Source organism: Phalacrocorax carbo, chromosome 3 (genome assembly GCF_963921805.1).
Source record: "Phalacrocorax carbo chromosome 3, bPhaCar2.1, whole genome shotgun sequence".
Taxonomy (NCBI): Eukaryota; Metazoa; Chordata; class Aves; order Suliformes; family Phalacrocoracidae; genus Phalacrocorax; species Phalacrocorax carbo.
The window spans coordinates 124,612,392-124,624,871 of NC_087515.1; the positions used below are offsets into that span (position 1 = coordinate 124,612,392).

Below are 12,480 nucleotides of genomic sequence, written 5' to 3' on the forward strand. Positions count from 1 at the left end.
CTCAGATCTTATTTGATTAAAAAAAAAAAAAAAAAAGGAAGAAAAAGAAAGAAAGAAAAAAACACCCTTTTCTTAAAAGCTCAAGCATCAGTCACCATAAAGTCTGCCAATAAAATCCGGGGAAAGACGCTCCCCTTTCTCGCCTCTGCCTTTTATGTACTTAGTCGTGGTATCGCCTCTCATTTGAAAGGCACTCGCCGAGCCTTGATCCTCTCCCCCTTTCTAATTTTAAATTTGACACTCCAACCTACCCGCCTAATGACTGAGTCATTAAGGGCGAGACTTTGGGCAAGAGGTTGGTGGGGGCGGATAAAGACAGGGGCTGAGATTCTCTCCCCAGGAGAATCTTTTCCCCTGCTATTTTGTGTGCAGATGGGGGGGGGGGGGGGGGGGGGCGGAAATAGGGTGCTGGCGTGTTACCCCCTCCCCGCTGTCTCATCCAGGTGTCCCGGGATGCAGGAAGGGGCAGGGGGGGCATCCCCCTACCCCTCGCTATCCTCTGCTCTGGCAAACCAGCTGGGGTTACCTGACCAGCTCCCGTCCCCCCGCCCCCCAAGGGTACCTAAGGACCCCCCTGGCCGCCCCCAGCACCCTGTCCCCCAAAGCCCTGCTGTGTCCCGCCCCAGGGGGAGGCAGGGCCGGGCAGAGCCGGTCCCCCCTCCCCGCTTTGGCAGCTCCGGGCGGTGAAGGTGGTCTCGGTGCGGCGGTCGGGGGGGTCCCCGCGGCTGAACCGTCACCCCGCGCCCAGCCGGGAGCCCACCGAGGGCAGGGCAGATGCCTTCCTTGTCTCCCCTTTGTTGTCCCCTTCCTTCCTTTTTCCCGGCTCTTCTAAACCTTACAAGAGCCTCGGGACTCTTGTAATAGCCCATCATTGTGTTCAGATCCTAACGCACTGTCATTAGCACTGTTGTCTTTTTCTCCTTTTTTCTATTCCAAGGGCCAGTTTAAATCGCATTGAAATCCTAAATAGCTGGCTTAATTAATGGCTCTCGCGGCTCCAGCCGAGATAATCTCCAGCCGAGATAATCTCCAGGCGACTAAAGCCAAATCGGTCGGCGACTTTCAGTTTTCGAGGAGTTTCGGGCTGGGGAAGGGGACGGAGTTAAGCCGGGCTCTGTCCGGGCACCGAGCGCTTCGCCGGGCCGGGAGCGGAGCGGAGCCGGCTCCCTTAGGTCCTGGCACCAGTAAGACCTTTGGCAGAAGTTTGGAGAAGAGATATGAGGTTGTGGTTTGGGTGCTTTTTCGGTTTTTTTGTTTTGTTTGAGGGTTTGGTTTGATTTTTTCTGCACGTTTTTTTGTTAGTTGGTTGGGTTTTTTTTCCTCGTTTTTCCTGCTGATTTGCAAAGGGATATTTTCTGGCTGTTCATGGAGGGGCGATGAAAAGCCCTTGGGTAGGGATGTCACCTGCTTTGGGTGCTGCTTCCCTCTCCTGCTGGGATAGAGGTTGTGTAGAGGTGGTTTATAATGTGTTTTCTGTCTCCCTTTGCTCTATTTCGAGCCGTGGGCTGTCGTAGTCGGCACAGTCCCGGCTTGGCCTGCCCCAGCAGGCGTTTCAGAGCCACGCACACATGGGATGCACAGCACGCAGAGCGGTCCTCGGCGTCCGCAGGTTCAGACACACGCCCCAGGAACAAAGTGTGTAAAAGTACAACACGCGTGCACACAGAACACACACACAACAGGTACACAATGTGCACACAACACACACACAACGCACACACAATACACACAACGCACACACAACGCACAATGCACACAACACACAGCGCACACGCAACGCACACACAACGTACACAACACACAATATACACACAACACACGATGCACACGCAACACACAACACAATGCACACACAACATACAAAACACGCAATGCACACACAACGTACACACAACACAACGCACACACAACACACAATGCGCACACAACACGCGCACAACAGACACAAAACGGACACACAACACACAACGGACACACAACACACAACGGACACACAACACACACTATTTTCCCAAACCACTGCCCCAGAAGAGCCCGGGGAGGCACTGAAAGTGCTGGTAAGTTCTTACGGCTGCTGCATAGGAAGGAGGAATGAAGCAGCTGTCTTTTCTTTCAGCTCTAGTTGGGGTTTGGGTCCTATCCTTCACCCCAGGAGCTGTGAAGGTGCTCCTGTACCAGTGCTAATAGATCCCGCTGGCCCTGGGTGCCTGAGATTTAACATCCCCTTGCAGGTTGATAACAGTCTTTAAAATTGACTTCCATTAACAATCCCTCTTATATTATTCTGTTTTCACTACAACACCTTTCTTCTCCCAAGCTATTTGCTTAACATTGTCTAAACTTAAAACTCTTAATACTCTTAACAGCCCTAAAAACTGTGTGTAATTAAGAGGCTGGTCTTAAAAGATCTGCTGACCATCCCCTCAGTCCTACTGACTCTTCTGGTTCATATTAAAAAAGAAAAAACTGTCTTGCGCATGCAGGTGTGTGTGTCTTTCCTTAGCATGAATGTTGTAGTGAGGGACATTATCTCAGAATCATTTCTGTTCATGGAAAGAGCTGGATTATGTGACTAGTTACGTGGTGCAAAGTTCATTAACTCAAGTCAAACTAAAAGAATACCCGGGGGGGGGGGGGAAGGGGGGAAGCAGTACTTACTATTTTTCCTGACAAAAGGATGTGAATTCTAGAATTTTGAATATTTAATTCCTGAGATTAATGACTGGGTGACATGAGGGTAATTTGGAGAACATTTTAAATTGCTTTTAGACCTTTTGGAACTGAACATGGGATTAAATAATACTAATAAACTCTATACACTCAACTGCTTGCTTAGATTTGCTGTGGGAAAAAAAAGGGAGAGGTAGATTTTTGCGCCTTCATTTTGTACATACTGTAAACTTGCCAGAATTTCAGACCAGAGCAGAAAATACGCTATAAGCTGGAGACTCCTACGAACAGCACCCGTAGATATAAATAATAGACTAATAAAAAGCATAGCAAGTTATTAATATTTTATATAAGATTAATCTGTAGGCACTCATGCGTGCTTACACTTAATAATGTACACAAGCACACAAACATCTATATATCCTGAAAAAGAAAATAAACACTACCTCTGCACTGTTGTCACCAGCAAATTATGATGTTTCCTTCCATAACTGTGTTATATTTATTGGTGAATATCTTGGAGAAAGGGACTACCTTGTCTTGAATTAATGTAAAATACCCATCATATTGCAGCTGTTACAATTAACAAATAAGAAATGACCTTGCAGAGTGTAAAGATGTGTGTATTTATACAAAATTACAGACACGTGTTTAAAAAAATATTTGTGTCTAAAGTGAAAAAAATAATCTGGTGACATCAATGGTTATTTCTCTCAATTCTAATAAAGCAACAGCATTCCTTATTATGAAAAACGTAAAACTTGTGAGAATATGGACTTTGTCAGTGAAAAGATGCACAAATACTTAACTCTGAGGGCGTCAGGGAGACTTACGTTTCAGCAGATGCCCAAGAGCATAACTAAATGAGAATAAATCACCGCACTCCAGCCACCCTATCATCCTCTTCATCTATACAAAGGGAAACCTACAATCAAAACAGACCAAGCTCTTTTTGCACCCTGCGTTACTGGGATTTTCATTGTGTTGACAAGACTGTTGGGTTAGAGTATGGCTCTGTTGTTCTTGCTGCTGTCATCTACACAACCCATCATCAGCTCGTGCTGGCATTTTGAACTGACTTGTGTTGTTTGATGGGGAGACGGGAGTAAGGAAGGGAAAATACTCTCCCGATGTTTGCCATGACTACCTTTTTCAGTATCACATAGCCTAACTTTTGTTCATTCTAAGCTTGGGAAACAAAGTGAAAGCGCAGTTCACACAAAGGAGCATGTTGTGTTGAGTATGAAGCAGTCAGCTAGAGAGAAAAGGACTGAGCCCCAAAAGTGAGCAAGCAAAAATGAACGCAGCCTTTTACTATTCCCCTCCCTCAGACCTTTTGACAATAATAATAGAATAAGATAGAATCATATAATAGTTTGCATTGAAAGGGATCCTTAGAGGTCATCTAGTCTGATCCCCCTGCAATGAGCAGGGACATCTTCAACTAGGTCAGGTTATATATAATCTCATGAGGTGATTTGGTAGCTGAGGCAATTCAGCATATGGCAGTATCGAGCCCCAGGTCTTTCATCCAAATGCGGTCTGCTGCACAAACTGTATCTCTTCCTCACCCATCTTTTCCCTCTCAGACAATCACATTTGTTGAAATCAACATGAAGATGACAGATCAGAGGGTAAAACTCTGTCATGAAGAAAGAAGAAGTAATTGAATAGAGCTGGATAAAAGAGAAGCCCTGAAGAAGGGTTTATGTGCCTGAAATCTTCCCTTCTTTCTTCCTTCTTCCCCCCCAGTCTATCAGCTGTAATATAAAGGATATTCCCCCTTCATCTAAATCTTGTCTTGCTTGTGTCTTTAGACCTCTGTGGCTGTAAGAGCACAACTATCACCATTTACAGTCATCTCTAAGACAGTATCTTATGGCAACAGATGATGTCAGACCAGACCATGTAATCACTTCCCTGTGGGAATAAACAGTTGTCTTAGAAAGAGTCTTTTTAACATTCACAAGCCCATTTCACGTGGTACCCAGAGCATGAAATGGCTGAGGCAATCTGCTGGATGATCCTACCAGTTCTCTCACCTTCTGCCTGCCCTCATTTTCTTTTTTCTGAGCCTTGCAGTAGGATCAGTTGTGTGGGTAACTAGTCAGGGAGCAATGGCACAGCTTTCCCTTCTTTATGTACACTGGTGGGCATATTACTTTGCCACAGCTATGTGTGGGGCTCTTCATCTGATGAGCTGAACATGTCTTATGTTCCCTGGCACCAGAAGCTAGTCTGTAAACATTTCTAAAGCAAGTAAAACCTGCCAGGAGGAATAGGGATCTCCAGGTTGAACTCTTAGACTCATGAAAGGCATTATTTCTCTTCTACTTTTGAGGGCATTTCTTCTGCTTCTTCAGCAGGTGTCTGTTAGCAGCCCACCTCTCAAATATCCCTAATGACAAGACCAGCTCAACAGTTGAACAAGGACTGACTTTTCCAACAACATTGGGCTGATGGGAAAGAAATCTGGTTGTTGCCACTGCTGTTTAGCTCACCTGAGACCGTACCTTGTCCTCTCCACACTGAGCTGCATTTTTCACAAAATCGTTTGTCCACTCCAATGCATGATCAGAGTATGGGGGAAGGGATACACTAAAGTGTGTGTGTTTGGCAAGAAACCTAACCCTTTATCTTCCAGTGTGGCTGCACTTACAGTTTCCTTTCTCTTTCCAGCAGCCCTCCCTTTGTTCACTGTCATCCATTTTTCTGTTTACTACCTTCTGTAAAGGCCAGGACTTCATCCATCTCCTCTCCAAGGTGGTGCTTGTGGTAGGAGATCCATACCTTCAAAACTGTACGCCGTTTGTGACAAAGACACTGTTCATCTAGAAAGCACCACACCACTCTCTGTTGCTGCGTCAATGAATAATTAATATAGTGAAATAATTATATGCAACAGATTTTTAGCTTCTTGTAATTTGAAACTTGCTCTCCATGTTTCTGGAAAGCAAATGACTTAGACTTATTTTCTTTTACTTTTAACCCCTACCTGGCTTACCTGGAATTGCATTGTTTGAGGTCATGTTGCATAGGCATGATATTTTTAATCAATTTAGACTGTAAACCACTTTCTTCTAAATAGTAATGAGAAGCGCTCCAGTAAATTCTGGTTAGGGTAGGAGCAGATGCAGAGTAACAGGTTTTTGGATTAAAGGAACAGTTACTTATCCGACATAAATAGTGCACATACTGCCTTAACCTGGCAAGAAGATAAACTTTAATATGACACCAATTTCAGTACAGTCTCACTCAATACAAAATTTACAGACTTACTGTAGTAAATAAATATGTACACATCGCTACTGTTTTCTTGACACTTATATATGTACATGTGTATATGTATTGTGTGGCAGGAGATGCTAAACAAACAAATCTATTCACTGTTAACATTTCAGAAATGCACCTGACAGACCAGAAGTTTGAAAATGTTGATTGAAAATATTTTTAGGTCTCTGTGCAGCCCTGCCTCAGACATAAAAGAAAAAAAAAAAACAAAACACAGCAAAATAAAAAAAAGAAAACCACATATCAGGCATGTGGCACCAGACTGCTATATTTATAGAATCATAGAATGGTTTGGGTTGGAAGGGCCTTAAAGATCATCTACTTCCACCCCCCCTGCCTTGGGCAGGGACACCTTCCACTAGACCAGGTTGCTCAAAGACCCATCCAACCTGGCCTTGAACACTTCCAGAATGGGGCATCCACAACCTCTCTGGGCAACCTGCTCCAGTGTCTTACCACCCTCACAGTGAAAAGTTTCTTCCTTATATCTAACCTAAATCTACCCTCTTTCAGTTTAAAGCCATTAACCCTTGTCCTTTCACTACATATGCTTGTAAAAAGTCCCTCTCCAGCTTTCTTGTAGGCCCCCTTCAGGTACTGGAAGGCTGCTATAAGGTCTTCCAGGAGTTTTCTTTTCTCCAGGCTGAACCCCAACTCTCTCAGCCTGTCCTCACAGGAGAGGTGCTCCAGCCTTCGGATCATCTTCATGGCCCTCCTCTGGACTCACTCCAACAGGTCCATGTCTTTCTTATGGTGGAGGCCCAAGGGCTGAATGCAGTACTCCAGATGGCAGCTCATGAGAGCAGAGTGGATTGGGAGAATCACCTCCCTCAACCTGATGGTCACATTTCTTTTGAAGTAGCCCAGAATATGGTTGTCTTTCTGGGCTGCAAGTGCATGTTACTGGATCACATTGAGCTTCCCATCAACCAACACCCCCAAGTCCTTCTCCTCAGGGTTGCTCTCAATCCATTCTCCACCCAGCCTGTATTTGTGCCTGGGATTGCCCCAACCCGTGTGCAGGACCTTGCACTTGGCCTTGTTGAACTTCATTAGGTTTGCACAGGCCCACCTCTCAAGCCTGTCCAGGTCCCTCTGGATGGCATCCCTTCCCTCCAGTGTTTTGACCACACCACATGGCTTGGTGTTGTCGGCAAATTTGCTGAGGGTGCACTCAGTCCCACTGCTCATGTCACCAACCAAGCTGTTAAACAGTGCAGGTTCCAGTACCAACCCCTGAGGAACACCATGCATCACTGGTCTCCACTTGGACATTGAGCCATTGACTACAACTCTTTCAGTGCAACCATCCAGCCAATTCCTCATCCACCGAGTGGTCCACACATCAAATCCATGTCGCTTCATTTGAGAGACAAGGATGTTGCGTGGGACAGTATCAAATGCTTTGCACAAGTCCAGGCAGATGATGTCAGTTGCTCTTCCCTTATCCATCAATGCTGTAACCCCATTATAAAAGGCCAACATATTTGTCAGGCATGATTTGCCCTTAGTGAAGCCATGCTGACTGTCACTAGTCACCTGATTTCCATGTGCCTTAGTACACTTTCCAGGAGGATTTGCTCCTTGATCTTGCCAGGCACAGAGGTAAGACTGGCCTGTAGTTCCCTGTGTCTTCCTTTTCTCCCTTCTTAAAAATGGGAGCTATGTTTCCCCTTCTCCAGTCAGTGGGAACTTCACCGGACTGCCATGACTTCTCAAATATGATGGATAGTGGCTTAGCAACTTCATCTGTCAGTTCCCTCAGGACCCATGGCCTTGTGCACTTTCAGGTTCCTTAGAAGGTCTTGAACCTGATCTTCTCCTATAGTGGGTGGTCCTTCATTCTCACAGTTCCTGCCTTTGCCTTCTGTGACTTGGGTGGTGTGGTTTGAGCACTTGCTGGTGAAGACTGAGGCAAAAAAGTAATTGAGTACTTCAGCCTTCTCCATATCCCTGGTAATCAGGTCTCCCATTTCCTTCCAGAGAGGGCCCACTTTTTCCCTAGTTCTCCTTTTATCACTTACGTACCTATAGAAGCTTTTCTTGTTGCCCTTGATGTCCCTGGTCAGTTTTAATTCTATAGGGCTTTAGCTTTTTTAACCTGATTCCTGGCTGCTTGCACAGTTTCACTGTATCCTTCCCAGGTTACCTGTCCTTGCTTTCACCTTCTGTAGGCGTCCTTTCTGTGTTTGAATTTGTCCATGAGTTCCTTGTTCATCCATGCAGGCCTCCTGGTATTTTTGCCTGACTTCCTCTTTGTTGGGATGCATCACTCCTGAGCTTGGAGGAGGTGATCCTTGACTATTAACCAGCTTTCTTGGGCCCCTCTTCCCTCAGGGTTTTAACCCATAGGACTCTACCAAGCAGATTCCTGAAGAGGCCAAAGTCTGTGCTCCTGAAGTCCAGGGCAGCAAGCTTGCTGTGTGCCCTCCTTGCTGCCCTAATGATCTTGAACTCCACGGTTTCACAGTCACTGCAACCAAGGCTGCCCTTGAACTTCACGTTCCCCACCAGTCCAGCCCCTCCTTGTTTGTGAGAACAAGGTCCAGCATAGCACCTCTGCTCTCTGTCACTTGGAGAAGGAAGTTATCATCAACACATTCTAGGAACCTCCTGGATTGCTTATGCCCTGGTGTGTTGTCCCTCCAGCAGACATCAGGGTGGTTGATGTCCCCCATGAGGACCAGGGGTGCTCCTATCTGTCTATAGAGAGCCTCATCCACCTGGTCTTCCTGGTCAGGTGGCCTGTAGCATATGTCCAGTGTAATGTCACCTGTCTTGCCCTCCCTTTTATCCTGAGCCATAAGCTGTTGGTTGGCACCTCATCCATCAGGAAGAGCTCCACGCACTCCAGCTGGTCATTGACATAGAGGGTGATGCCTCCTTCTTGTCTCCCCCGCCTATCCTTCCTGCATCCTTCCATTCCAACACTGCAGTCATAGGAGCCTTCCCACCACATCTCTGTGATGCCAATAAGATCATAGCCCTGTGGGTGTGTGCACGTCTCTAACTCCTCTTGGTTATTCCAAATGCTACGTGCGTTTGCATAGAGGCATTTGAGCTGAGCCTTGGTGAAGCTGACTTACTGGCTGGAGTGGCCGGAATTCCTTTGTGCTGCTCTTCAGGCACTCTCCTGCTGACCTGTGACCCTTCTCCAGGCTCTGAGCGTCTATTGCTGGCACTGGCATCAAACTGGTAGGAGCGGGATGGTTTGAGGTTCTCCTTCTGCATCATATGCTCATATTTGAGCGTATGAGCTCATTAATTGTATCTTTGAGCTTTGCAAAAATGTGCCGAAGTGCCCTTGATATGTCTATACATTTGGTGATGCAACATTTGTCTCTGTTCTGTCTGAGAAGTGGACACTAATATGTCTCCTGTAGCATAATTAGAGAAGTCATAAAAAACCCTGTTGTACTGAGTCAGGATCTCACCCATCTGGGATTTAGACCAAGAGATGTTTTTTTCTGGTTTTGCTGTCAGCACAAATGTTTAAATATACCTTCAAGAGCCGAAATATTTGGAAAGCAATTCTGTTTGCCGTATGTAAGCAAGCAATAGCCTGCCTTTAATGAAGTTTCATCCTTCAGTTATATTCCTCTGTCTCTGCTAAAACTGGAACATACATAGTCACCTTAATTTTAAGAGGGATTACATATGGAAGAAGATAAAGTAAAGTTGTTATTTTTTCCTATTCTATTCTATTCTATTCTATTCTATTCTATTCTATTCTATTCTATTCTATTCTATTCTATTCTATTCTATTCTATTCTCATTACAGAATTTGGATTGCAAGCTAAAATTTCTGAGCGTAATAAAGTGAGCTCTTGCAGTGCAAAAAGATTAAGGTGTTCACAGGAAAGAAGAAATTATCACGGTAGTTTAAAAAAATACAGTATATTTCCTTTAAATGTGAATGATGAGCACAGATCCATTCTGCTGTAAGAAGGTCTTTATATCATTGTCCTCGCAGAAACCATCTGAACTCCTTCTAGTAGTGAATTGAATTATATGATATTTTATACCACTGTCATATGCAGCTCATTCTTTTTTCTCATCTTTCCCTCAGGGAAGAATTGTGCATGCAGTGGTAAGATTTATTTCTTACACAGAATTTTTTATTGTAGTTAGGTTGGAGAAGGCAGGTCAAAGAAAAGTGTTTTGCACTTGGTGATGAAATACGTGCTAGTCCTTAAGATTTTTTTTTTTTCTCCCTGGGAGTTTGTACTATCCTTTTGGATCAGTTGCAGAGAAAGTTTTCTCTCGTTCTCTCTCACATATTAACTTCAAGTTAAAAGCTTGGTTTTGCCTGAGGATTTATTGATCACAGTCTTCATTGAAAGATTTGGTGATCATTCAGCAGTTTTAGACCCAGGCCAAGTAATTGCCACTTTTAAGTAACAAACAATTCCAGAACTAACCTGAGATAAACAGATGTAACTCAATAGATTTCAATCATTAACATCAACTGAGGATTTGACCTAACTTTAGAAGGAGTATATGAGAGTTCAAAGGCATGGAAAGCTGTTCTGGCTGCAAATCACTACGAACCTATAGTGCTGTTGCATCTTTATTGTCCTAAACACTGCTATGAGACTTAAAATGAACATTTCTCATTAGAACCAATGTCTTAAATCTTTCACCAACTGCATTTTTAAAATCCTGAGTGATACCTGACTCTGGTGCAGTCTTATGTTGCTAATCGTACTAGGCACAAGGCTTGAAAGACTGACAATATGCAATTTTTACTGAGCATGAAATCAAATGAAGTAGCCATAATGATCTAATCTTACTGTAAAGTTTATAAGATTTAATAGTTCACTTTCCTCAGACTGAAATTTCAATCCATTCTTCTTTCTCTAAGCAGAAGTGTGATGCAATATTTAAAACCAAAACCAAACCAAATACTTCCCCCTTCAAAGAACCCCAACAACAACGGAAACAATCGCAAGTGAAAACCAGAATTCCTCTTTGTGATTGACTTTGTCAAAAAATGGAATAGGAGGTTTCTCCTGCCCTAACATTTCTTTGGTTTTGCAGGTGGCACCTGTGTTGTTAACCCCACTGACCTGTTCTGCTCCGTTCCTGGTCGGTTATCTCTGCTCAGCTCCACTTCGAAGTACAAAGTGACCATTGCAGAGGTGAAGAGACGCCTTTCACCACCAGAATGCCTCAATGCTTCCCTCTTAGGAGGTATTTTGAGAAGGTAAGTTGAAGGTGAGAATACCAAGCCCTAGACAGTGCTGTAATTTCTGTAATTTTATTTTCTACAAATAGGTTTTATTCTCTTTCCCCACTTGGACAGGCGGTCAGTTTGGGAAAACAGGAGAGGGATTGGGAGTGAACCCTGTTTCTAGGAAAATTTTCAATAAATGAGAAAAATGAAGATTGTGTTGACATTTTTCACTGAAAGCTTACATTTTTCAGTGAATTGATTTTTTTTTTACCCCCTCAGTTCAGTTGCCTGTCAGAGATGAATAATTGTCTCTTTGCCTTGTTTTGAATGAAAAAAAAAAGACGACTCTCAGTGTGTGGAAAACTTCACCAGAGCTACAGCCTGACTTCTTGCTGAGAAACTATTTCAAAGTAAATTGTTTTACCAAGTACAGTTACAGCCCTCATTCATCAAAAACCTAAAACACGGAGGTGTAGGGATGCCTTTTTCCCCTGTTTTCTCTTGCATGCCTTTTGAGTACAGAAAAGATAGACTTTGCAGAATATGCTGGTTTTATTTTTCTTGTTGTGAGATGCTGGAGGGGAAGCAAGTAATTAAGTAAAATTTTGCCTCTGACCCTTCACTGACCAGAGTAGACACCTGCAGAGAGCAGTAGCAGAGGGGAGGGAAGTGGCAGACTGCACCTCACATTGCAAGTGGAAAACAAGGAGGCCACTGTAATTCAGCTGTGCATGCCTAAGTCGCAATGTCCCTGACACGTCAGCTTAGATGGCATAAGCTACTTGAATGCCCTTTGATCAAAACTAGCTGGAAAGTCATAGGCTATTTCACTGCTGTCACTGAAGGCCACACTGATCCCCATACTTATACTGAAAGTCATTTTAACCAACCTGTGATATTCTGAGATATGTAGTAATCCAAGAGCTGTCTCGAGCCACCTTGCAGAGTCAGGACTATAGATCATCAAATTGTTTCAGAGGTATAACCTCTATTTACCTGCCTCTATAGGCATTGAAATCCAAAACCTATATCCACAAAACTTTTCCTCTGTTACTGCTTCACCTTGGAGAGGTCTTCAGCTAATAGTGACAGAAATATTCACTTTAAATACTCATACCACAGGATTGATCAATACCAGTACAAGCTATTAAGAATGCAAGGGTATCAGCCTGAACGTGGGGACTCATTTCTCTCTTCTGTTAAAATGCTAGAATGATCCCATAAGTTTTTTACCCAGACCAAATATCACTCTTCCAAATCAATCCTGGCCATAGTTCTGGAGTTAGCGAAAGCCAGGGACTAGTCCCAGCCAGCAGTTTGGATGTGTTAATTCTGTCTTACAA

General features: G+C 44.0%; 1 protein-coding gene across 1 annotated transcript in view; it reads left to right on the top strand.

Annotated features, from left to right (window-relative positions):
• Positions 1 to 12,480, top strand: part of TFAP2D (transcription factor AP-2 delta) — a 53,923-nt gene that overhangs the window by 9,695 nt on the left and 31,748 nt on the right. The window contains exon 3 of the mRNA XM_064448225.1: positions 11,002 to 11,167. Within this exon, the coding sequence (XP_064304295.1) occupies positions 11,002 to 11,167 (166 nt within the window). The remainder of the gene's footprint in view (positions 1 to 11,001; positions 11,168 to 12,480) is intronic.